Source organism: Pocillopora damicornis, chromosome 3, assembly GCF_964200805.1.
Source record: "Pocillopora damicornis chromosome 3, jaPocDami1.2, whole genome shotgun sequence".
NCBI classification, from domain to species: Eukaryota; Metazoa; Cnidaria; class Anthozoa; order Scleractinia; family Pocilloporidae; genus Pocillopora; species Pocillopora damicornis.
This window is the reverse complement of record NC_142672.1, coordinates 29353379-29380332: the sequence shown is the minus strand read 5'-3', so window position 1 is coordinate 29380332 and position 26954 is coordinate 29353379. Positions and strand designations below refer to the sequence as shown.

General features: G+C 36.0%; 2 protein-coding genes across 10 annotated transcripts; one reads left to right on the top strand and one right to left on the bottom strand.

The window, feature by feature from the left end:
* The first annotated feature begins 243 nt into the window (after positions 1–243).
* LOC113669910 (melanopsin) lies at positions 244–18273 on the top strand. Of its 8 annotated transcripts, none has more exons than XM_027185998.2 (3): positions 244–400; positions 10727–10826; positions 15886–18273. In XM_027185998.2, the coding sequence occupies exon 3, from the start codon at positions 15890–15892 to the stop codon at positions 16928–16930; it is 1041 nt and encodes a 346-aa protein (XP_027041799.2). In that variant the 5' UTR covers positions 244–400; positions 10727–10826; positions 15886–15889; the 3' UTR covers positions 16931–18273. The 8 variants fall into 8 exon arrangements, with proteins under 8 accessions (XP_027041799.2, XP_089055356.1, XP_089055353.1 ...); XM_089199230.1 differs by lacking the exon at positions 244–400 and adding an exon at positions 5100–5208; XM_089199227.1 differs by lacking the exon at positions 244–400 and adding an exon at positions 7965–8072.
* On the bottom strand, positions 17333–26149 carry LOC113669909 (beta-1,4-N-acetylgalactosaminyltransferase 3). Of its 2 annotated transcripts, none has more exons than XM_027185997.2 (5): positions 25878–26149; positions 22849–24022; positions 21361–21880; positions 20107–20251; positions 17333–19577 (listed from the first exon to the last, which is right to left on the bottom strand). In XM_027185997.2, the coding sequence occupies exons 2-5, from the start codon at positions 23895–23897 to the stop codon at positions 19429–19431; spliced, it is 1863 nt and encodes a 620-aa protein (XP_027041798.2). In that variant the 5' UTR covers positions 23898–24022; positions 25878–26149; the 3' UTR covers positions 17333–19428. The 2 variants fall into 2 exon arrangements, with proteins under 2 accessions (XP_027041798.2, XP_089055351.1); XM_089199225.1 differs by having other exon boundaries at positions 17488–19577; positions 25860–25985.
* Positions 26150–26954: the final 805 nt, after the last annotated feature.

The window sequence follows — 26954 nt, the reverse complement described above, 5'->3', positions numbered from 1 at the left end:
AATGAGCCCTTTAAGTAGACGCCTTGTAAAAAAAATGAATGCTTACCTCACATCAAACGAATCGGATCACTCTCGTTGTATGAATCAGTTTTTGAACGCTGGTGACGATTAAAATAATTCAATTGTGCTAACTTTTCGTATTAATTTCTTTCTCCAATTTAGCGGTTTCAGCACCTGGCCTGGCTGACCAATTGCGTCACAGTTCACGCTGACTTCATTATGGAATGTTTTATTCAACACCTCGTAGGTAGGGGCGCATTATTCGTACCAAGTATCATACAACAGGGACGTTTACGCCATAAAGACTTTTCTTTGAGAAATCGGGAGGCTTTTCAAGAAAAATCAGAGTTTCGATCAAACAAGAGTACGCGCATCAAGGGCAGCAAATCAAATGTAAAAGGTAAGTCCCTTTTTCCAGATCAAGGTGAACTAAACATGTGTGATCCACAGCGGTAGACTCATGTTCCATCAACTTGGCATTGCTAGTGTTGCAAGAACTCACTTATATTATTTTTCAGATAATAGTTCCTTTCCTCGCAAAATTTTGTCTTTTATGTCAAACATTATCTGTAGCTTTCTACTGCAAATCCACGAGTAATTTTGAAACTTCTAGAAACGGTAAATCATTTCGTAGCATTTGAATTTATTTAAGAACACGTTTTCGGATGACGATTAATATCAGGCGTTTTTCTTTTTTCTTTGCCTCTTTTTCAATATACATACTGATTTCGAAGCCAACTGGGAGATCAAAATATCAAACTCCCCTTGACAAAAAATAAATTAGGAAGAGGAAACACATTAAGCAATTCTCATCAAAACAGGACAGCTTTCTACACTTGCTCCTCTATCATTCAACATAAAAATAATTTTTAGAAGGAAAATGTATATAAGTGCTTTTATGCATTGTGTACTGATTCTCCACTATTTCAAAATTTCCCTTTTTTTTCTAATATATTTGGTACCACCAGGGTAATTTGAGTTTAAAAGTTTACGCAAATAGTGTTTTTGTTCGGAATTTATGCAAGATAGTAGTTCAATAAGATAATTGTTTTTTATAGTATAAGAAAGAGATGTTTTCTTAACAGTTTCCTGTAGGGTTAATGAATTAAGATTTGTTTTTAGTTTACCATATCCGAATATATATACTAACAAGCTCAATGTATCTGAGTGAATTTCGAATTGGCAATGGAGAATTTTAAGGAAATGTATGGTCTAGGTAACTGGTTTGTGATTCGCGTGTGGAAGCGACGATCTTTTACACAAGATTAAATTATCAAATCGATACTATTGAAATCTTTAAAACTTTGATCAAAAGAAACATTTTTCTGAAAGCTTTTATACCGTAGTTAGTGCGAGGAAAATACGAGGAGTCAGAGAAATATTCGACAGGATTTACTAAGCCAATTCAGGGTGCGTGGGAGTATATTTCTAAATCAATGATGTTCAAAAGAAAAACTTGAAAAAATTAATATTGGGTAAATAAGACTACGATTTTCATACCATGAAATTTTGACACTTTGCCTGACCGCAACAACACAAAGGATTTAAGAAAATGAAAGATTAAAAAGACCTTGCACAATGTTTATCCATAGAAAATTTGTTTTCAATGGTTTTGAATTGTGTTTATCAAATCTCTATTCAGCAATATTTCAGTAGAATGTTACGGTAGAATAAATTAAAACAGCTGAGAAATATCCCACAAATCACAAAAAAAAACATGGTTATTTAAACAAATTTATATCATATTTTTTTGAGTATATCTAATCTAAATTGATTGGTTCATGGTTTTCTGCATATTAGCGAGATAATTGTGAATACGAAAAACGCTCTCAAAGCTTCATCGAACACTTTTACCCATTAATTGTGAAATGCGAAATGATGAAAGATTGATACGTCGAAATTTATTTACATATTAGGTGGTTGGAACAAAAAAACAAATTAAGATGGACATGGAAACATTCCATTTACAAACAAGATGAAAACGTGGTAATCCGTTATCTGTATCGCGGGCAGTACGGCAAAGTTGATCAGCTTATGCGAAATAGCTGTCCCTCTTGCAATTAAAAGCTTAAGAAAAAAAAACTGCCATTCAAGGAAAACGCACCGAAAAAAATTGGGAAAATATGAATCAAAATACCTTCTTCGTTAAGGTTGGATAAGAACGTGTGAGACCGCCTCACCGCAGTATAAACTAAGCAAAGCACAAAGCCGCCTGACGCACAGAATATTAATCAAAGAGATAACAAGATGGCAAATCCATTTGCCTCAGACACTAGAAAAAAAGTAAGATAATGATAGTTTCATAACAATAATAATAATAATAATGATAATCATTATTGCTATAGTTATATTTTATTTCCTTTTTTTTAAGTTCAGGATTTATAATATAAGAAAACAGTAGCGATGACGATTTCATTACATATACATATATACACATACATAGGAAGTCTGTGTTTCGATTTTTCCGTAGTACAATGCCAGATACGAAGAAGTAGAGCGCGATATGTATTGAGACAGGGAAAAAACAAAGAGACTACACTTTCATTCCTACTAGCCTGTTTCGTGATTACTCACTCATTAGGGATTTCACCCTGATGAGCGAGTAATCGCGAGACAGGCATTTAGGGATGAAAGTGTAGTCTCTTTGTTTTTTTCCTTGTCTCAATACACACACACACACACACACAAATATATTTATACTGAGATAGGGAAAAGAACAGAGACTATACTTTCATCCCTACAAGCCTGTTTCGCTTACTATCTCAATTATGGAATAATTGAGATAGTAAGCGTGCTCTCATTGTTCAACCGGTGAATTCAGAAGAGCGTATGTCAATCAGTTGTGACGTCACGCTTTTTGTGTTTGTCGGAACAATTTGAAAACATTTCAAACTTAAAGCTTTCGCGATACTCGAGTAAAAATTTCAAGTTAACATAACGAACTTTAGAAATGGAGAACAATTTGCCAAGTTTTAATTTAGGGTTTTGCTATCTTCCCCCCCCCCTCCCCCCTTAGCTTTTTGGAGAAAAGGAAAAAAGGAAGAGAAAAAGAAAAAAGAACTTCAGCACTTAGCGTACGTGTAGCCGTACCCTCCCCCCGCCACGGTGTAACGGAGGGGAGGGTACGGCTGCTCGTAGGCTGTTCTGCGCTTTGCCTGACTTGATGATCGTGAGCTGGACGAGTTCGTCGAGGGAGCTCAAACAAAGTTGACAACATATGCAACAACGTAGTTTCGCAGTTTTAGAAAAACCTGAAAAGTTGTGACAATATTCTCAAAGAAGGCATTGTTCAGTTATCGATGAAAATGAGAGAATGAGGTCGCCCCCCCTCCCACCCCTCCTCCTTCATAAATACTCTAAATCTCAAATTGAATTTGTCAAATCACCCTAATGACTCAGGTGTATGTGCAATTCAAACGCCTAAGAATATCTACAATTTGCGCTCCTCTCACGTCCCTGTCTTTTGAAACCTTTTTATAAGATAGAAATTTATGGGGTTCCTTGAAATTCTTCACTTGCAACGTTCCTGATACAAAATAGCCTCAAAATACTTAAACTTCCAAAAAATCATTTTTAAGGTTCATCAAGAGACCATATAATGATGTGAACTTCCCAATTATTTTTTGCAAAACTAACATTTATAAAGACGATTTCAATGAAGGTAAACTGTTCATTTCATTTGCAAACAGTTATAGACAATTCACCTATAGCGTTTTACGGTACGCCCTTAGCTTCACTCTGAAACACGAGAGTATCTTGACTACAGTATTTTTTATATGTGTGCGTACAGCTTCTTAATTCTGTTGATGGACAGAACGAAATCAGTGTGGTAAGAAGCAACATAGAATGTAAAAATAGTTCGGAGAATGGTTTTAGTTAAAGGGATTTGTGCCGTAATTTTCACATTGGGCATGCCAACTGGAATTTGACTGATGTTTGGTGACTTGAAACATTTCAAAGATTTAATTAATAGGTATCCGAAGGTAAAGTTTAAGATGAAAACAATGCAGATATCATACAAAATCTATTTTCTCAACGGAGGATCAGAAAATATTTATGCGAGCCAACGTTAGTAAGTATATAGATATTTGTGCCGCGGAGACCGTTAAAAACGCGAAAAGAACTTCTGCTGGTTTGAATCAATCTGATTTTAACCACTTCAGGTATCACAAACAAGTTCTTTCCAATGTGTTTGGTCAGCCCTTCATGTTAATAACTCGGCTTACTCACAAACATGAGACAAAAAGGATTGAAAAAAAATACGAAAGTTATTACCTTTATAAACCTAGTATCAAAAACTGACATGCAGGATTTTGAACATGAAGAATATGGAAAGGAAACAATGATACTAATGAAGTCATAATGCCATAAGGGGTCGTCATGGAAAGGTCTGTGGACATCGCAATTGTACTCAGGGAAATTCTACTCAAGAAAATTGTTGTTTAGTGGCTTAGGGATGAGCTTTCTTTGCCAGCGTTATGTAATAGCCTTCGACGCAGGCATCTAAAATCTTTCGTCGATGTCGAAATGAGAAGATTTTATTAACGTCATTTACATCATCATTACTATAATATTTTATTAGAATCACTATTATCATTATTATTTTTCATTATTGTCATTACTTTTGATACCATTACCAATAAGGGTTTCTTCATTAAATAATGTTACGCAATTTAGACAAAGGGTTTAACTTCGAAAAGAAACGTCTTATGTTCAGTTCTTCATTCATTTCATTCATGTTACTTTTTGAAACAATCGTATACTTTTATCTTGCCCATCACATGATGATATGTTATGGCAAAATCGATCATTTTTCCATTTAACTTTCTTTGCAATGACAATATGCTGTGAATGCTCTAAATTTTTCTCGTGCAATGTCATTATCAAAAATCGTTGCGCAAGGTGTTCGTAATCCATTTAGTGCACCAGACAAACAACATATGCTTTATAGTGCTCAAAATTAGTATTGATGCAATATTTCAAGTACTTCCTTTTTTTTTTTTTTGCTCTTTTAAAAACCACAGTTGTCACATTCTCAAAAAAGAAAAGTTTAATTGGATATATTGAAGTTTATGAGCAGAATGCCCTCATAATTACGAAGCGAAAAAACCTCTGTCTTCACCGAGACTCAAAGTCGAAGAAAACTTTATTCTCACTCAATGATCGAAACCGTTGCCAAGGTCAGTCAACAACTAGCTCACGTTACAGGTCAGTCACAATTGCTTCACTTTGAAAACAAGGTTTTACGCAAGATACCTTTGTTGATTATTGAAGAACATGAGCCAGGGAGAAAGATTCAAAATATTTAAAAAAAAAAGTACTCCAAATATTCCTGAAGGTGACGAGAATTCTTACATAAGATTCAATCTTAAGGAGAAAGTATACTTATTTGAATTACGGTTTTAAACGATGTACAGTATTTAACAAAGCGACCAAGTCATAATGTAAATTGGGAAAACTAGGAAACCTGCAGGATGCAAATAATATTAATGAAATAGACGAGAAGATCTCTTTAATGAATTTGTCACGGGTGTCCAACCAAAAAGAGAATGAGTTAACAGGGCTGAGGAAGGATTACGCAAGTCACGAATTTGCGAAGGGGAACGCGGAATCCAAAGAGTTTCTCTGTGGAACCCTTATTTGGTGGTCAGTGTTGAAAAATGGTGTCTTCTAGTTTTTTAAGTTTATTGATATAAGAACATGGCCGCTTTTAATTACGCTCTCCAACCCGTTTTTGCTCTACCTCAATAGCCAGGTTGTTCAGCAGTGTTTTACTCTTACACCTGCAAAAGTTTTTGACAGGCCCAAACAGTTGCTACATCAGTCTTTACCATTGCCATCGGTGAATTGAACGTAACTCTAGTCTTCAAAGCACTAGTCTACTTTTGACTCTTGCTGACATAAATGGACTTCGGCCATAGTTAAATCGACATCTTACGTAAGTTCTAAAATGTGATAAAGGCCGATTTTTTCAATCTGGCAGTAAGTGGTATGTCAGAAAACAACTTTTCTGTAGTCAGAAGCAGAAAGGGTTAGAAACAGTCTCAAGAAATCATGTTAGACTGGCAAAATGTGTTTAAATAACATTCTAGACATGGAAACCTGTGACATAAAAAAGCTGAAAGTTCTGTGAAAATTAGAGTGGTTATGCAAACAATTGACAGGTTCCTTTTTGTGTTGAACGTGAACCAAAGAAAAACTTTGCAGTAAGTCATGTACGATCAATCATGACAGAAAAAATGGAAGAAAATATAAATAATTGCACCGTAAGCCTGTCACCGGAAAAACGTGAAAAGGAAGGGTTACGATATTTTAAGGGGCAAAAATCGGTTTGATATTGGCCAGTCCAGATATGGTAAGCAAGGTGTTGATTGACCACTCCTTACAGTGTTATCATTTACATGTTTAAACCAACTTTTGATTTTCCAAAAATTAACTCAAACTGGCAGGTTACCTAGGAAAGTCTGAAGTATTTGGAAAATAAGAAAAATTTTTTCTAAGAGAAAGCCTTGTCCTGTAAATAATGATAAAAAGAAGATGTAAAGTCGAAGTTTGCCGGAGAACACCATAACTGTTATACCAAAGGAATTTGAAATTGGCCAGAGGAACATATCCTTGGATGAATTTTCTGAAAAAGTGTCGTTGATAACTCTGGCGCACAAATGAAAAACTTAATATCGATGCCCACTTGAGAGACCTAACCATAGTTATAACGATAATAATGAACCATTACTGGCTGAAGTTTTTGTGATATTTAGTGTAAGATCGAGGTAGGGGTTATCAGCCGACCCGGATCACAAAAACCAAATCTAATAATTGTTTCATTATACATTGTAAGAAAAGCAACACAAAGCCCGCGAACTTTACTTAATTACCCTTAGAAATCATGCACCGCGGTCATACATGACAGGATTACCCATGACCTTGAGTGTCCTTTTCACGATTATTGTATAACCCGCAGCTCGGTGACGTCCCAGGCACTAATATCGAAAATTTACAGTACGTTTTTGGCCAGTCAGAAAATTATCATCCTTATAAAAACAACTGAACCATCATAATGTTATCATTTGTCATACAAACTACGGTATTGTACAAGGATTCCTAGCCCTGAGGAAAGCCGTAAAGTCACGAACTCCTGAATTATCAAAATTACGAAGCTTTGTTGATAAAAGTAGTCACTGTGATTTCCTTGCGTTGTTAGAAAGAACATTCTTGAATGAAATGCCGAATCAATTCGACGGCACATGTTGCCTAAGGCAAAGAAAGTGGAATTTTCATTATCTTTTTCAGAAGTTTCGAAATTTGGCTGATCTTATTTACCTTTGCTATGGGAAAACAGCCTGATACTTACGACGTGATATCATGTTTGCAATTTTTATCAATCATTTCAGTAAGATGATAATTTTTCACCAAGCAATTTTTTTTCCTTCAAAGGTGTAGAATAAAAGCAGTTTATTTTCAAACTTCAGTTGACTCTTGTCTTCGTGACATAGGAATCTTGTAGGCGTATATAACATAGGGTTGGAAAGTGGGTTGACCAATCAGACAGTGCCCACTATCTACGGTTATATCATGCCCCCCCAAAAAGCAATTAGTTATCATCAATGGAGCAAAATTCCTCTTACCCTACACAATCAGTGATTACCGCCTTTCGGATAATAGCGTTATCTTTGGTTTCTATTCCCTGAGCTGAATTACTTTCTACTGGTCCATTGAATGTGGATATCGATACTAAAGATGCAACTCAAATGAACTTAATTCAAATGTGACTAAACACCTATAGGCGTACTTGAGTTCAGCAAAAACGAAAACGTTTTTTTTTCTTTTTTTAACCAAAGGGATCATTTTTAACTAATCCCCTAGACTGCGGTTATTTTACGCGCCAGAAGACCAATATTTACCATCGAGTTCCCAAAAACAGTAACTGCGCAATATTTACGAAGTTTTTTTTTCTATTTCATCCCTTGAAAATTACTATGGCATAGCGTTGAAGTTTGTGAGCAAATAACACCTACTAGGCTTTGATAGACTTCAGTCTTGCCTGAAATCAACGTTGAAAGAAACTTGTTAGAGTAAGTACTAACAGTCTAATAATTAGTACTAAGTAACTTTCTTTTTAGCCTTGGAGAATTATCGGTAAAGAAAAAATCCACGAGTTGCCTTGAGTTTAGGATGAAGTCACGGAATCCTAAAATTGAAACTCGAGGATGGCACTCAAAATAGGTACCGGCTTAGAGGGTTGCACGAAATGAAGCCAAGTTCCAAATAAGGTGTTTGTATTTTTGTTTTTAATTCATCAACGAAACACAGTTGTGATTTTTAAAAAGAAGTCCTTTTGAGGCTCCCTTATGATTTCAAAGTATGAATTTATTTTCTCGGCATTTTTGTGTTTTGAGGTAAATAATTGAAATGACAACTTTAGAATTAAAAAAAATAATTGCATTTTGCGGGGGAAAATTTTTTTCTCACAAATACTGCGATGAAATATGTGTTGGAGTTGTTTTGTTTCGTGATGTACGACATAAAAGCAATCGGGAAAAAACATTGATTTATGTTATTAGAAATTAATTAGTAAAACGATTGGAACAATCGCTCTTGTCCTTAAAATTTTCAAAACCAAGAAAAAATATATTTAAAGATGGAATTAAAAAATCAATTAACACCGAGTTAGCAGCCTATAAGCTACAGGTCGGCTTTTAAATCATTGCGGCAAAAATGGTGAAAGGATAAAACATCAGTCGCTAAGTCGCCTCTTCACAGTGTTTACCGCCGGCTGGTCTGTCAGAGGCTCACCGCTCGTGTGTTCAGAAGGTCCAGTTCACTGAGTATCATGTAAACCTAAGCCTCCTGTTTACAATATCTTTAACGGCTTTAATTAATTCCGTACTGTGTACATGAAAATTTGGACTGACCAGCCAATATTAAAATATTGTAGTACTGGATGACCAATTTATTATATCGTTTTTGGCACCTTGAGGTAATTAAAAAAGTCTGCTTTTTTCCACTGACAGTATAAAAGTTAGTTGAGATAGCGTTTTCTCACCGAAATTTTTCGACTAGAAGAAGAGAAAAAAAATTACTAGTTTATGGCTGCTCCTGTCAGCATGCGAAGAAAAGCTTTAAGTTGCATTGATGCCAATTTCCTCAGATCGGTGAGTCCTGAATATCAAGTCTAACTTTTTTGAATAGAAATTTATTCCATTAAAAGTAATAATCCGGAATGGTAGCGCCAAGAGCGTAAGAATTACCATGGAAATGCTAAAAATGTACCAAATTAGGACAATACGACACCCGCAAAGATGGCTGTATTTAAATTTATGGGATTAAGTAAGCGAAACTGTTGATGTGAAGTGGTTTAACTGTCAGCTATTTCCGATTTGTCTTGTTGGTACTTATTATTTGGTAAGCTTTATTGTTTTTGGAGGGTTTGAATGTATTCTTTATCTTATTTTAATCATAAGAAAACTCATCTACAAAATTTTATCGTTCATCTAAATTTCTAAGCTATTCGGAGATAAGATTTCATTTGAGATTTTAGTTTTACACGCATTTGTTCATGGAGGGTTATTTCTCTCCGTCTGTAACGCTTTCCACCGACGGTTCTCGCAATGTAATTTTTTTTCCTCACTGTTCTTCATGTTTATTTTATAAAACAGTGCTTTAATGTTTTAGCAAGGCTTCTTTGCAACCTATTTGATGGAACTGAAGTTAAACCATACACTGCTGTTGCCAAGCAAAGGTTTTTTGAGACGATGTAAATATGATTTGCTCTCTCTCAATCCAGATTTAAGATGTTAGGGTTTTTTAAAGAGGAAGACCTGAGATTTCGTTTTAATGCTACAGGAGCAGGGAAGAAAAAAAAAACAAAAAACAAAAAACAAAAAGAAAAAACAGAGGGTTAAAGTATGATTTTTCCCTACCATGGAATATCTGTCTGAACGCAGATATTTACATCAGTCGTAAATAAACGACTAATTTGTGATCTTTTTTATTTGCGTTTATAAAACTATTTCAGGAAGAGCGTGTAGGTTAAGAGTTTGCTGTTGTCGTTAAAGTCCCACTTAAACTTACCAATAGCAAACAGAGCAGAAATCTTGAATATTTCCACATGCTAAAGATTCTATTTTCGCAGCATGATCACTCAGGATGCTAACTCTAGAAAGTGACCAATTTGTTATCATAATCTAACTATTAAGGTAAACAAAACCTTCTGAAACTTGGAGTGCCACAATGTTCCTATATGCTCTGATTGTTTCACTGCGTTACAAGTATGAAATTATGTCTGCAACTGATGTTCATGTAGAATGCCGTTTTCGTCGGTTATACCATTTTAATAAATAAAAAAACATGAAAAAAAATTCTATTTCCTAAAATAGCAGTATTGTGTGTAAATCTTATATTAACACTCTCAAGTGATTTTTAACTACGTGTGGGCCATGGGAAAACTTGATTATTCCGAGCGTGACGGATGTAGAGAGGATTTTAGTCATGTGGTCAGAGACAGATGCACTTTCCTCGAGTGGCAGCGTTAAATGAGCAAATGACTGAAACGAAAAAAAGTATTTTCTAATGTTTTTGGTACGTTTCTCCAATTCTCTCTTCTCAGAATTTATTGGAAAACGTGCTCCGGTTGTCGGAAATACACTCAAAGAAAACTATCGAATTATTTACACAACTAATATCATTTGCTATATTATTCATTTTTTTCTCTCTGAAATTTCAACAGCTTATCCAGATTGCAACATATTAAAGAGGGAAAGGAAGAGCTACCTCAAATATTTGTGGAAAGAAAAGGGGAATCAAGAATTCTACGGCTGAAATTGAAGGTAAGCATACATATCTTTCGCAATGGATACTTGGTTGCTTTGCTCATTGACAAGCCATAGATTTTGTATCAGTGGTAAAGTACAAAACGAAAACCAACTGATAAATTTTAGAGTTGCTTTTTATATTATTATAGATTGGGATGAGTCTTGAACACGAAAACTCTATTGATTTCTCTTTCCCTTCGTTGAACTTGATTTTATATATCGTTGTGGATTATCGTTAAAGAAATGGAAAAAAATCAAACAGTAATGATGCTCAAAATGCAAACTTCCCCAGTTTCTACTCGCCATTTTTTTATCTGGAAATCTTGCGGCATTTTAGAATTTTTATTTCTCTTTTGATCCGCTAATCTTATCAAGATTTCCTCTCCGGTAAGTAAAAAAAATATATATATAAATGGATTTAGTTTTTTTTCGGAGCGAGATGTTGCAGCTACTTTGATGAGAGGAAGAAAGTGGACACCTATTTAGATCGATGAAATCGATGGTCCATTGCAGCAATTCTGGACCGCTTGCATTTAAGCAGCAAAAAATTTTCTGAGCTATAGCTGGATTAATATAATTCCTCTACTGGACAAAACAAGATTTAAATCTCACATAGTACATGTTTACATTTACATTTTCATATATTTTCCATATCTAACTGCGAGGAAGATACTAGATTCAAAGCTATCGCGGAGAAGCTACAAAAATTTTAAAAAGATTTTTCTCTTAGAAAATATCACCGAATAGTTGTGGAAAGGAAAGAGGTATGAAATAGAAAATGAATCCATGACTTATCAGAGTTTCCTATAACTTCCATAAGACATTTTTTTTAAGTAGTTAAGTATTCTGAATTGCGCAAGGCGAAAGTGTATAATTGGTTTCACACTCACTGGGTTATTCCGCAGTTTTTATTTCCGACTTCAGGAAGTGAAGCTTTCGAAAGATGTATCATAAACAAAAGTGCTCCTACAGCTTTGTTTTGACCGATTCGTGAGTCATTCTTCGTAATTGTTGAAGAGCCTTTGAAGCAAATTGTTATTGATGGGCCTTTTATCTAAAATAACTTTTTTCGCCCTTTTACCTAATTATCTTTTGGATCCTTTTTGTTCCTTGTTTTTGATGAAGGTGACTGTACAGTGGGGTGATGTGGATGTCTATTGGTTGTTACTTTTTGCATTCAAAAGATCTATTCAATCGGTGCTGATTTTAGCCTCATTTCCCCCTATTCAAAAAATATCATCTATTTTCTTTAGAAATTCTAGCGAATTTTTTAAGTTTTTTTATTCCCTGGGTAGTTTCCTAATTCAAGACTAAATAGAGGATGTTCTTTTGTGCTAGTGAATATCAAATTATGTTAATCCAGAAAAAATATAACTAGATTTCTATTTTTCAAAGAAAGGCCGTAAAATTCTATCTTTCCCCAGAAATATTTATGAGCTGTCTCAAGGAACAGGAATTTCAGAATCTCTTTCGTACACCCTGTCTTTTTTTTGCAAGAAAAGCGAAAAAATGATCATGGTATTAAAACAATAATGATAAACTTTTGTAGTGCGGGTGTGATGGCGAAATAGTTCAACTTTACAGGTGAGGTGGGGTCAAGAAAAATTGCAAGAGGGGAAGGTAGGGGAAGCAAAGTTCCTTGGGGATGTAAATAAGCCGGTTATTTAAGAATTACTAATGGATTTTCAATATAAAATGACCTTCCTTTGAGCTACTGAGTTGCTTTTTAAGTTATCAAGTGAGACTGAAATACCATAAAATAAATTGTTAGTGCCCTCGAGGAGTGAAATTAAACCTTAGAGACACCCATACAAAACGATTATGGTTGCTTGTTGGTTTTGACTTTCTCTAGAATAATCCACTCATTTGCAATAGCTTTCCCCCGATGGAAAACATCACGAAGAAGAATCTTATCAGAGAAGATCTCATGAATAGTAAAAAATTTCCTATGATAATTGCCAGGCAAGCAAAGATAAGTGAAATGTAAGAATAATTATTCAAAGGTGTTTTACCAGAGGGAATAAATTTCGTAATGGACGGAACGTCAGTTATCATAAAAGGCGTCCCAAGTTTTCGTCTCAAGAAAAAGCAAACGATTTAAATTCATGAGAGCGAATATCAGGAGTAACAGTAATGGCCAGGCAAAACGGCAGAGAACGCCAGAAACCACAACGGAGACAAAAGATGTGAGTAACTTCTATTAATTCTACGTGTAAAATGTTCATATTTCGAAATTTTTAACGTTGTAAATCGACCATATTTTGTTCTCCATATTATTCCTTGTAACGTGTTCAAATTCGTTTCCTCTCGTAACCTAACACAATGTCACACAACGCGTGACGCTTTCATGAATTACTTGAGACGTGAGCTTGGGATGCCTGTGCTATAATGAAGGACATTGTGCCCTTGGCATTCAGCTATATCGAAGTTAGTTCAGTAAACAGTTTTTATTTTGCTGTTTCAAAATATTTTTAAGGAGAGGTGCTGTCGTTTTCGTCTATCCACAATTTTAATTTTCCCAGTTTATCTATGAAAAAAGTCAAACTCAAGTTCCTACGTTCTTTGCATAAAATATTAATTTCGTTATCTAACAGAACTTCCTGACTTTTTTCCAAATTTCGCAAGACAGCCCAGAGGATTTAGTCGATTTCAATATTCAGTATTGACTAGATGAGTTTTTCTTTTTTTTCTTTTAACTATTTGAATTTATATATCTTAACAGAGTGAGCTCCAGAATTCTTTCCCCTTAGAATTCAGGCTGGAGATAATCGTTGTCTCAAAACAATACATTGTAAGATGCTTTTTATTCCTTACAAAAAGCCAGTTGAACGTGGCAATAGCTGAATAAAAGAGAACACTACATTGTAGGTTTGCTAATTCAAACAATACAACTGACACCTTGACACTCTAATAAGTCTCAAGGGTTAGATTTCAAATCGTTTATTCATTACCCGTTGACGTACTAGTTTGATTAACATGTAAAAACGGGTGCTAAATTTAATAATAGAAGTCCAATAAGGTGCTAGACGGTGTTCGTAACAGTTTACATTCACTACTATTTAAGACAAAGAGAGCAAAACGTTTTGATTCCATTTCGCAAGAACTGGGACTTAAAGCGATACGCTAAGAGGTCTACGAGAAGTTTGTTAGTACCGCAACAAGCAATTTAGTGTGAGTAAGCTGCTATTAATTTTTGGTAACTCAGATGTTTGTTCGTAATGTGCTGGTCAGAGGGGCAAACTGTAATCATTTATCACAGTATGGCTTCCTAAAGTTCGTTGTATTCTAAATAACGCAAGTGATATATGAGAAAACCAATCTTTACTCGATCTTGATCTCTTCCTTACAACGAGACAGGTTGGCTTTGCTTCAAGGTGCATCTTGGAGGGGGGAGGGGGGGGGAATAGGGAATTGAAGATTAGAAATTTGCCAGAATGTGTTTGAAAGCGTGAACTTTTATTTTTTTTTTCTTTTTTCAAGCATATCCAAAGCAGCGTCGGAAAATTACAAAACAACCAAGACTCATTTGCCATAAACTTTTTTTCGTAGACAAACAAGTTTGCAAACGTGTCATGCTTTTTTTTTAAATTTGCATCTCTTATTCTGGTACCACAAGAAAAAAAAAGAAAAAAGACCTCGGTGATTAAAAACGCCAATGTGTTATGGTTTGGGACCGAAAACTAATAACCAATGTTTAAAAAATGTCTCAGAGTTACTTAGAAATATTTAAAAAACCAACCTTAGGCAAGTAAAGTCAAATGAGTGCGTGTGGGTGTGCAATTACATTTTTTTTATTTCTTCTAAAAATAGCGGAAATTTATCGTTACCGCTACCGTTTCATTTGCTTTTTCTCTTCAGACGCACGTTCGGCACATTATTAAAATGAAAAAAAGGAAAATCTGTCACGCTGCGTCGGCGGGCAAATTACTTCGTTCAATACCAAGTGGAATTTATAGACGTACATAATCACCATATTTCATATGAAGAGTTGAAGTTTCGAGATCCGCCGAGATAAAACGGAATATTGTAAAAAAAAATAGAAATATATATATATATATATATATATATTTGTTTTTATCTATTTTCAAAGTCTATTCTTAAAAGCCTTTAATGATGGCTTGAAGAACGTTTCTCGAGTCTACTCTGTGCGTGTTCCTGTTTCTTTGCGTTTTTTATCGTTATGGCCTTTGTATTTCCGCCATTTTTGTCACTTAACCCCTTACATTTGTTTGCAATCAGGGTAACTTTTTGCTATGGCTACTTGCAAGAGTGACCGCTGAATGGTTGTGCGAATGAATATCGAAATCACCATCACAGACCAAGCAATTGCTAACAGATGTGGAATTAAATATAATTAAGTTGATTCTTTTATGACGTAAAAGGAAGCTATTTCTTAGGGTTATTTATCCTTTTCAATTTTAATGATTTAATGATTAGCTTTTGATGTTCCAAGTCACGTTTAGCTTAGTGAATAAAGGAAAAAAAAAAAGAAAAAGAAAAGCTGTTGTTAAAATTACAAACAACTAAGAAATATTCATAACAAGACCTTTTTTCCTTCGTTTACGGGTGAGTTAAACATTCATCTATCAATTCAAAGTTGATGAATGTCCAAAAAAAAAAAAAAAAGTAAAATCATAAAAGACTTGCTATCAGCGAGAGACGTAATGGTCCTGGTTTGAAATGTGCGCATGCGTGCCAGAACGCTTACTCTCAGAGCGACTCTCTCGAACAATGGAATTTGAATGAATACAATCCTGTCCTGAAAAAATATACACTCTAAAACGAAACATTGTTATAACAAAAGTTAGATTGCAAAATAAAGATAGTTAAATGTAGATAAGAAAATGTTCGAATTATCTATTTCTCAAAATGATTTAGTCTGACCTCTTGCCTGACATAATCTTTGGGGTTTCTTGTAAGGGACTGGTTTTAATAGCCCCTAAATTATCTAGGAATGGAATAGACCCTGTCAGTAAGGCGCCAGTTGGCTTGTGACACTGAGGCTAATTGAAAATCACTTATCTGCTCAATGCAATGCTAAAACGCTAAAACGAGCAATTTTTTTTTTCGACAGAAACATGAGTACAAGCAATTCCTCTAATGAAATCACAGCTGACCCCCTCGGACGAAGCGATGTCCAAATCGGGATTGAAGTCGCCTTCGCTGTGTTGATCTGTCTGATCAGCTTTATTGGAAATTCCTTGGTTGTTTACGCCATTCACCGCGATCGCAGACTTGACACCATCACGAATATGTTGATTGAAAATCTGGCGTTCAGCGATATTCTTATGGCGTTGCTGCATATGCCATTTTGGATAGTAAGTCTTCGGTATGGAAAATGGATCTTTGGTCACGTGCTTTGTCAGATGGTTGGGGTCACACAACTCATTTTTGGAATTGTGTCACTGTTGACAATGACAGGAATTGCCATCAATCGTTACTTCAAGGTCGTCAAACGCAAACTGTATATTAAGTTCTTCTCCAACAGGAAAGCAACATACGCGGTTATTGCGTTTTGTTGGTTCGCATCTACTGCTGTAAACACACCGCAATTGTACGGCTGGGGAAAAATTGACTATCATGTCAATTTCTCCGATTGCACCTGCGTCTGGGCTTTGGATGATGTATCATTCATCATATTTTTGTGCGCTGCTACAATCTTCATTCCAGCCACAATCATATTCAGCTGCTACTTTGTGATTTACAGAACTGTCCGTGAGAGCGCACGTCGTGTACACGGGCACGCAGCCTTACCGAACGCCACCAAAACCGAAGACAAGACCGAAAACAAAGTTTTGAAAACATCGCTAGTGGTGGTTTGTGTCTACATGATTTGTTGGACCCCTCTGTCAGTAATTGGCTTCATAGAGGTTTTCGGATCAAGAAGTCCACGAATATTTTATTACCTGGCTTACGTCCTCGTCTACTGCAGTAATATGACGAATCCGTTCATTTACGGGATAATGAACCCCCAGTTCAAGAACGCATTTGCTTGTATACTGCAACTACGGGATTCTACTGCTAGTGAAGCCGAAAGAGTGTCGGTATCGCGAAATATAGCTTCTAACGTGGACCTGGCAGAAACGTATATTTCAACTGCACAAGCAGTGCCAGTGTAAACTAGTCATCATTACGCTTATCGCTTTCATGGAAGGAAAAGTATCTGCAAACAACTATAGTCATAGCAGTTTTGTTTAGGGAAAGATTTCTGAGGCACACTCTAGTAAGCGGACAGTTCTCTGCTCTGGCCTCCCTGAACGCGTCACAACAATAAGATATGTGGAAATTGTTTTTAGCTGAAATTAGAATATGTTGATAATTTGGCAAGGTATACAGGCATCAAGCAAAGAAGAACAAACAAAACCAGGAGTTGAAGGATATTAAGATATTTTACGCAGATTATAAGCTCGAAAAGTTAAAGCTAATTTGTTAGGTGTTTGCAAGGTGAAGAGCTCTTCTATTTCAAATTTAGTTCTTCATAGTTTCGTCAAACTACGAAAAAAACAGCCCGAACGCTTATTTGTTTTGTTTTGTTTTTTTTATCATTATTTTGACTATTTTTCTAAGAGCCCGAATGGCAATAGCACGAGTAAGGTGGTGAGCTTTGTAGTGAAGAGATTGTTACAACACATAGTTTAATATCTTTTTCGCTTTTTCCCACGCCAAATACCGTGCGTTTCATTCATAGGAATTTAATGACTTTGTCCATTTTGATTAAGTTATTCATTTAAAAGTCTATAAAGTAATATCATGATATCTCCATAATTTGCATACCTTTTCTTTATGGATTTGCCCAAACGGAATCCCAGACGTGGTGAGAAGCTGATCCGTTAATAAAACGAAAAAAGTTGTTTGAGTAAGAAGACACATTCATCATAAGTCTTAATCCCAAATCTCTGCATAATACGAACCCCCCCCCCCCCCCACTCTCCTTTTCCAAAAAGAGGAATTAGAACAAGCCACTAGAACAAGAACTAGAACTGAGTTAAACAACGGGACAAGTAAAGCATCAATTAGCAAGTAAAGCATCAATTAGCTTGTTGAATAAGTGAATAAATAAACAAAATTAACACACTGTGTTGTCGAACCTGTAACCCGTATCTGAATTGATTGTGTAGTACATTTAACAATTTTACTTTGAAAATATACGAAGATTGATGTGTTTGATGACATTTCCAAGCAACTTATGCGGCATTGTGATAAGAGTTTATCTAAAGTAGTCTAAGTTTAGTATATAAAAAATATCTAAAACAAAATTAACTAGCAAAAAGAACAATATAACGATAAATTACGTGTAAGGCCCGGATGACATATTTTAGGTCAGGTCTTTTGGGATTCTGACGATTTGTACATTACTCATTACGATGACAACACTTTCCTAGCTAGGAAATCAGAAGTAAATAGCGTGGTAACGTAAAAAAGTAATAAAAAGGTTGAATAAATTAAAAGCGTACCGTAAAAATTGCTTTGACCGCGCGTTGTACTCTTTAATAAGCGTGTTATCCATCCATTTCTTCGACAACCTTCGACCAAAAGACCTTCGACAACCTTCAGGCGCATAGGTCTTAAATATTCCCTGACTTTGTAGGACTAACTGCGTGACATAGAAACGGTTATGCCTTATCTAGCTAGGTGTGATCATTTTGTAGGCTACCTGACCGCCGTTCTTTAGGATGTCACGCAACGCTCTTCTTCAAATAAAGGGGGAGAGTCGCGTTTTCCTCAAGGAAAAATTAACATTTTGATGGAAGTCGATAATTCCGCCAAGGCTTTAGCGATAAGTTTTGAAATGGTGAAACAAAACAGAGACTCAAATTATTATGTTTCCAAAGCGTACTATCGGAGCGGATCTCGCGATTGTTCGTATAACATACCGTGTTAACGTTTGATATACCACAAGGAACCCATTAATTAAGGTGTGAATGCTTTTACTCGTAACTTTCCACGGAAAGTGTAGGAATATTGGAAAATTTCATATCATGGCATTACATTGTAACTAATACTGTGATGAAACATCAACATAAGAACCAACCAGATATTTTCTTTACCATGACGTCATAAAACATGGCGTCATTGTGCAATTTTAAAAAACTTAGTCCCTATATATATGTCTCTTGGAGCCCAGTTCACTTGAATGAGATCAAGCTAAGAGTCGTGTAAATGGCGTCATTTGAAATGTGTGACAAGTCCGGCTCAGATCAGGAAAAGAAATTAGCATCCATTGTTGGAAAATAGCTAAAGGAAAAAACATTTTGAGCAGCTTATGACTGAGAAAAACAAATGGATATAATATGTCTTTCTTCTGTACATATATATATATATATTTTTTCTAATAATTCCTTCTCCTTTGAGCATCTTTTTATGAATTGCTCTATACCTCGCTTGTTGTTTCGGAAGGATTCGAGAGGAATTTGGGCTACAAGAGATTTATACGAAAGATAATTCTATCCACATGTCAAATATACCGAACGCAACTGAATACAATCACAGAACCCGACGTATATCTATTCCTGATAAAAGCGGATTTATCAAGTATAATATATCTAAACTTGGTAATAGCTAGAAAGGATATCCATTTTTAAACTAGTTAACTTTCATACAAGCACCATCGGTGCTTCTAGTTCCATGTCTTTTGTTTGATTTGATAATGGTGATAAAGTCCCGGATGCTTGACTCTCTCGACTTCCAGCTTCGCGTTGAGAATACGGTCTAGTAGATCCCAGTCTTCTCCACCCCACTTGTACTGATAGAGAGCAGTGTTCATTCCTTAACATGAATAGATAAATAAGACACGAGCATGACTTTGCAATGAGTTATAAACATTGGCAGAAAAGGTAAAAGGGATTTTCTGATAGAAAACTTGCATTGAGTGCACATTTCTCTCGGCAAGTCTATTTTCTCTAATAGAGAGAGAAACATTTTTTTTGGCAAGAGGAGCATTTGCTTAGGAAAACTTTTCTTCGTTAATGCAGCTCGATGAATAGTTGTGTTTACATTCTTTATTGATCAATATTTTTGCGTGTCTTATAGTCATAGAGATCACTGATGTGGGTGGGTTACATTGTGACGAGGTCGGTATTGAACCGGATGAAGTTTATTTGCGAAGTTGTTGATATAACTTTGGAAAGGCCCTAGCGTGCAAATTTTCATTATTTTTGCGTAAAATACTAAATAAAGCTGCGAACTCACTCATATTTTCAATTCAAGCTGTTGAGAACATACTTTGTTAATTTCCAAAGCGCTATAATCGTCGTTATGTCCCTGCTGTATAACTACTTTGATAACATATACCTACCTCCAAAGCGTTGCCAGTCAGATTTGTATACACTGAGAAAACCATATCCGCTTAGCTCCCAGAAGCCTTTGTGATCGACGTATGTGCTACCACAATCTAAGCGACCAACTACAGGCGCATAAACAAAGCGTCCCTCTATTGTGTTCTGAAAATAAACGAGTATCAGGAAAAGTATTGGACTGACCTTTCTTCGATAAAATTAATTGCGATACGAAATGTTGTTTGCAGTCATATCTTAGAAATAGATGAGCCCCTATCTCTCATTTAGAGTTGGTCGCACAATATCTCAGTATATATCTCACATGTAGAGAGATATATATCTCAGTATATACATATCTCGATATATATCTCTCATTAGAGGGCAAAATAGGTTCCTTACAGTCTGATTCAAGCGACGAACTTAGTTTGGAAAAGGGGATTTATCCAAGTCCAGCTGAAACTCGTACATATATAGCTTTAATTGCGGTTGAGACGTCAAGTTGGCAGCCAAACAAGGAAACGCTTTTCCCAGATGGGAACAGAAATAAAAAGCAAGTCAACTCATTTTATAACCAAGTTGCATCCAACGTGATGGACCGATGGTATTGTACAAGCTCTCTGTACTCGATGAATCATGATGCTTTTGACTGTGCTACGTAATAAATGATTGGATAATGGATAGTTTGTTATGTCGTCTACTTTTGTCGTCTATGTTAATATCATGGGAAAATGGAGCTGCTGGGGTCAGTGACGTTATCGAACATGTTTTTTTTTAGATTTTTCACTTTTTCCACTACAATATTTGTCTTGTCAGAGAACGAAAGCTATCAAACTTAAGAGTAAAATCGAAAATAATACTCAAAAAATAAATGGTAACTTTACTGTACTTCCCTTTTCAACTTAGAAGATTTAGTTCGTTCGTAGTCATATCAACCCTTAAACCACACCTCATTTGTCATTTAATATATTCTATATCTTTGAGTTGATTCCACCAAATTCACAGCAAATACTCCTCCAAGATAAACAAACAGTTACTGAAGGGGAAAGTTACTCAGATGAAATCCTCTTCAGACAATTTTAAGAAAACCCGAGAGGAGTCCACCTCCACTCACCCCCCCCCCCCACCCCCCTTCTCATCCCTTCCCCTTTGTACGTCCGAGGGTTAATTTAGTAGACACTATTTGATATGATCAAGCTAGGTCACCAGCAGTTATGAGAATTGATGTTAGGTTCTTGGAAGTGAAAGAGCTGATGACATTATCCGAACCGACTCACCTTGCGAACGCTGTCCAACATATCTACTGGTACGTCAGTATGGAGATCAAACAGAAACAGTAAATCTTGCGCACTTGGAACATGTTCAACTGCTGTGTTTAACGCCGAAGTCTTGAAAAATTTACCTTGTAACGAAATAATCGTATGTCTGTTGCGAAGAAGAGAGGTATCAAACGCCTTTGGCAAATCTATATCTTTACTCTCAAAGTCAACGATAATGACATGAAAGTTCGTATCAGCGGTCAAATAGCTAGCAATGGTGAGCTCGTTGATTAAGTGATAAACCCATTTTCCTTGGTCCTTGACAGACACTATGAAGTACACTTTAGCCTCTTTATTCCAAGCCATACCGTCCTGGAAGCACAAACTGTGATTGACCTTTTCTTGAAAGACGTGTTCTGATAGGCGAAACGACTGTTTAGTACCCTCTAAACCGACCTCCAGCTCAACAGAGTAACGATCTCCGTAAACTGGATCTGTCCTCTGCAGTATTTTGTGGATTCTCTTTAGAAAATAGTTTCTAAATCAGATCAATAGAGAATTAGTCAAAGATACTGAAACTCAATTTTAAGGGGCGTTATTCAATGGGCACTAACCCACATGACAAGACACATGTTTCTAATCTTGCGCGAATACTGTTACTGATTTTGCTAGGGAGATTCAGTATCTTGTTGGGAATTTATGGAACAGAGGTAGAGACGCAAGAACTAAACCAAAGTTTCTTCTTTCGAATAATTCTAAATAAACTTACTAATATAATGAAGAGATAAATATCACATGCAACACATAAACGGGAAATGAAAATAGAGAATTGAACTTATCTATGCTATTCTAAAATCTTCGATACGGAGCTGTTCTCAAGAATCCATTATTTGACGAAATATGGAATTTCATTAGTCAAGAGAAAGACTATCAATAAACATTTTGGCAAAGAAAAATGTAGTCTTTGATGAAGTGAATAGAATGCTGAGGCATGTACCCATTTTTCATCAAGATTTATTTGTTCGTGCCCGATAGGGCTGGTAGAGTAAGCTACAAGATTAGAGAGAAACATAAAAGAAGAATTAAGAATCGGTATTAAATATTGTCTCAACTATTTTTACCAGTCGCTGTAGCTTTTTGTTGTTTCAGCCCATATAGTAATTAAGCAAAGACCTTTTATATCCTGGTAATGTCGTCTTCAGGAGAGAAGAAAACGTATTCAAGCTGTATTTTGGAAGTGGACAGATAATTGAGTTTAACGTAATGGATCGATGGTATTGTAAAAGCTCTCTGTACACGAAAAATCACGCTACTTTTGACTGCCACATTTAGTAGTAAGATACCTATGTTATATTAATTGAGTTTATAATGTAAACTGACCATCGTATTGAGCTTCTAAGCTAACATTTCGAGTTTCAGCCCTTTGTCAGCCCCCCCCCCCTCTCCCAGCGACAAAACATGATATTTTCTTTAGAAACTTACCTTTTGTATATATGATTAACTTACTTGGATGTTCCCAGTCTCAAAGAAGTCATAAGCTTATCCACAACTGCTTGAATTACATCCTTGTTTGCAACCTTATTTGGCCAAGATATTAGGTAGCCTAGGTCACCCATTGCAGTATCGTCCTCAGGATATACGATCGATTCAGGAACCGCTTTCACCCCTTCGTACGTATGAACTCCTTGCTGCAGCAGATAACTGCTTTTGTATTCGCACGAGGGTAAGTAACTTATTCTCGGAATGAATGGCAGAGAATAGAATGACAAGTATTCCTTTCTAAATTTTTTGGATTTCCTCAATGCTAGTTCGTGTTGGTGCTGTCCTAAAAAAGACATATGAAGGGCATCTTTTTTCTCTGTAGGAACTGGAATTTTGATTGGGTAGGTGGATATGTAATTTGCATTTATCAGTTTGAAATCATCCTCTAGAGCACTCTTCCAATACAACTGTACAAAACCTTTCTCGGTGCCTTGTTTGTGAAGAATTTCGAAGTAATATTTCTTGCCGTTAAATAGGTTCACTGTTTTCGAAATTTGATCTGGATATTTATCCAATACATTTTCAGTGGTCCAAGCAGAAGCATTCTTTGAAAACACTTTTGCTCTCAATTCCTTTTCACGTGGATCTTCACTAAAACTAAGCCAAAATTCTGATGCATCATCAGAAGCTATGGCAAAACGGTAGGACATACTGCTGGGTGGGTATAAAAAGCCAAAAATGCGTTGACCATAGTGTTCTGTGTTGTCTTGAATTTTAAAGTCGGTAATGAATACTTCAAACTGTTCATCGGGAAAGTAAGGGAAAAATATTGATTCTCTGAGTTGTGAGACGTCAAAGCCACACAAATTCCGCCATGTATGAACGTTCACTGCACCCATTAGAGGCTTTACAGTTTTTATGCCAGTTTCTGGTTGGATGTTTTTTCTTAACCGTTGTTGTGAAGACTTCAAAATGTAACGCCAAATAAAGAACCCTACTAGAGTAAATAAAATGAAAGCTTTCCCAAGTCTTTTCAGCTTGCGAGAAGAAAGAAACCTTCTACGAACTGCCATATGTTGGGATAATTCTGGTCAACTGTGAAAGCGAAGTGCTGATGGCTTCATGACCAACTTCAGAAGTCACCGTTGAAATTTAGCCTTGAATCCTTTTAATTTGACGAACTCAGACCCTGTGGAATCTAATTAAGATAACTGTATCATGAGTTTGTTTATTCTTTCTCGTATATGATTCACATTTCCTGTTTTTTTTTTAAATAAGAAATCAAGTGACCTGAAATATCCAAAGTGTATTAAAATAAATTACGTAAAAATATTTGTTTGTTCAAATTAGCGAAAAGAAGAGAACGAGGGGTGGAAATGGACGACTCGAAATCTAATTATACATGTCATTGCCACTGGTTCTAAAATAAATACTACAAACGTAATACATTCAGAACGCAACTAGAAATTCTAGAAGGAGGGGGCCGAAGAAAATGCGGCAAGAGCGCATCTCCCTTCCCCCCTCACATGCCCTCCATCCGAACTAGTCTAAGTGCAACCGTACCCTCCCCCCCCCCCCAAGGTGAAACCTAAGTTAGGGAATGGGAATGAATAACATAAGAAATACGAGGCGCTCGATCGATGAATGTCGACAGTTACCTGATCATTTGGGAATTCGTCGAAACAGTATTTAGTGATGGATTACTTGTAATCACTTATGAACTAGGGAGAACACTTTCATTTGCGTAACCTGCACGAAAGTCAAACTATTTAAGAATAGCTGCGCGGACTGGGACTAGGCTGGTGAATTGGTTTCTAGAAACGCGTCGTTCCACCCTTCGATATGTAATAATGCTGGCGGTGAACTACTGTATGATGCGCAGTGAACCTTACTGTTCGTCTTGTCACGAGCGAGGGGCCAAAACAGTCCGAATTTCCTTATGTAACGGGAACAATAACATCGTTATTTAATTTATCACCATCTTCAAAATTTTCCATCTCTGATATTATGCTTACTGTAAAAAGGTTTGTTGATTAGACAATCTGCATTGTGCTGCTACTAAGAATATTTTTATTAGTAGTGAGTCAATAATAAATTTGCATATGTAAAAGTGAAACCAAGTGAAGAAAGTGACAGATATAATTTTGACCGGTATTACCAAGGAAACCGCGGTATCTTACAAAAATGTGAATTAATATATCAAACACGAGGAAAAGTGTTTCATCCAATATCTAAACACCGAGAAATGGTTGAAAAAACGAGGCGCAGCCGAGTTTTTTTTAACCGCCTTCAAGGTGTTTGGATATCGGATGAAACACCCTTTCGAATGTTTGATATAGCTTCTCAAACCATTGGTAATTCTTGGAGAAATCAAAGCAAAAGTTCACCAATTTCTACGATAATTAAGATCACATGTCCAAGCTTCCTTCACTGTTGTAATTTCCTTCGTTTCCTCAGCATGAATTATAAATGAGTTTGAGAAGCAAAGATCAAATCTCGCAAGGATATGAAATACGGTCCTTAGGCCGAATTTCCTTTCAATTTTTCTTGCAAACACATTTGAATTCCTATAATATATTTACTGCAAGCCAATAAGCAAAAGAAAACCACGAAAAGAAAACGATTCCTCTTGATTCTTCCAGGAATTTATAAGAAATGGGTTTAAAGGATTTTCCATCTTCAATTTGCTCTTTCACTCGAAAACGATTTCTATAGATTCTTCCTGGAATTTATAAGAAATGGGTTTAAGGAGTTTCCATCTTCAATTTGCTCCTTCACTCTTAAGCTTCAGAATGCCAGTTCGAGCCGAGATTGAGCATCAGTGTTGTTGAATAGAAAGCGGGCGAATGATTGCTTAAATTCACCCAAAAAAATGAGAGAAAAAAAGTAAGAAGCACTACAAGTCACATGAATAATTGATAGGACGAGTACAAGACAACTCAATATGCACAAGTAGCATCCACAGAATATGCACAATATTCACAAACTTAGAAGTTAGTAACATAAAAAGCAGGTTTCTGTTGGATATTTTTCACCTTCTAGTCAGATCCTACCTTGGACGATAGAAATAGATTTCCTGCCAGTTACGTCTTCGTGAGGAAAAAAGCGCTACAAATCCAGACAAATCTCCATCGCGTGAATAAATGGTATAAGAAAGTTGCTATAGACTATATTTACTTCTTAAAATGCTAGTCATGTCGTGTCGCTTGAGATTCGGCGGTTATGTCTTTACAGCAAACTCAGAAGGGTGAGTTTAGGTGATATTCAACAATGTGGCTGTTTCAAAATAAAAAGTTAATATTCCGCGTCCACGAGGTCCTCGTTCAGATATGACTTCCAGTTTAGAACAATAGGCGTTGTTTCTCGTGTCTGCAAGTTGCTAAGTGAGGGAACTGTTCTATATGGAAACATTAGGGATTTATTTCGTTGAAAAACTCTGCGAAGAGACAAAGTAAATACACTAAAGAATTTATGAAATCTCAGTCAGGGCTAAATGCAACGGATATCACCTACTCATTGAACTCATTGTTTCAATAGTTCAAAAAATAAGATGTTTTGGTAAACGAAAAGTTAACTGGCGAATCATGTGATCCAAAAACTCATGAGGAGTTTGTTGGTATTTTTTTTTTGTGTGTGTGGTACGGGTTGCGGTTATACTAAATTATAACGAATAATTTTTCGCATTAATTACAGGTTATTTTCGTTCCAGAAGAGACGTAAGAAAGGAAGTGGTTGACAACAGTTGGGTGGTTTCTCTCGGAGTAAAACTTTTTTAAGGCGTACTGGAAACTTCTAAACACGCCAGAGGATAAAAAACCAAGTCAGTCTAAACTACAGACATTAGTCGTTTTAAAGACTTCTCGAGCCAAAACTATCTGCTAAACCGATCAACTGTTACCATCCTTAGTTCATACCGTGTACTTAAGAGCGTTTGTCTGTAAAAATCAAACATATCGCGGCAAGGGTGGTTTGATTTCTTTCTTATTTTAATGTTAGATAGGCTAGACTATAACTAAAATCACGGGATACTTTTTTTTGGCAAAATATCTTTTTATTTCAGAGAAAAATACAAATAATAAAATTCCGTTGAAATCGTCATTTTTAGCAGCAAATTATTGCACGAATTTGAG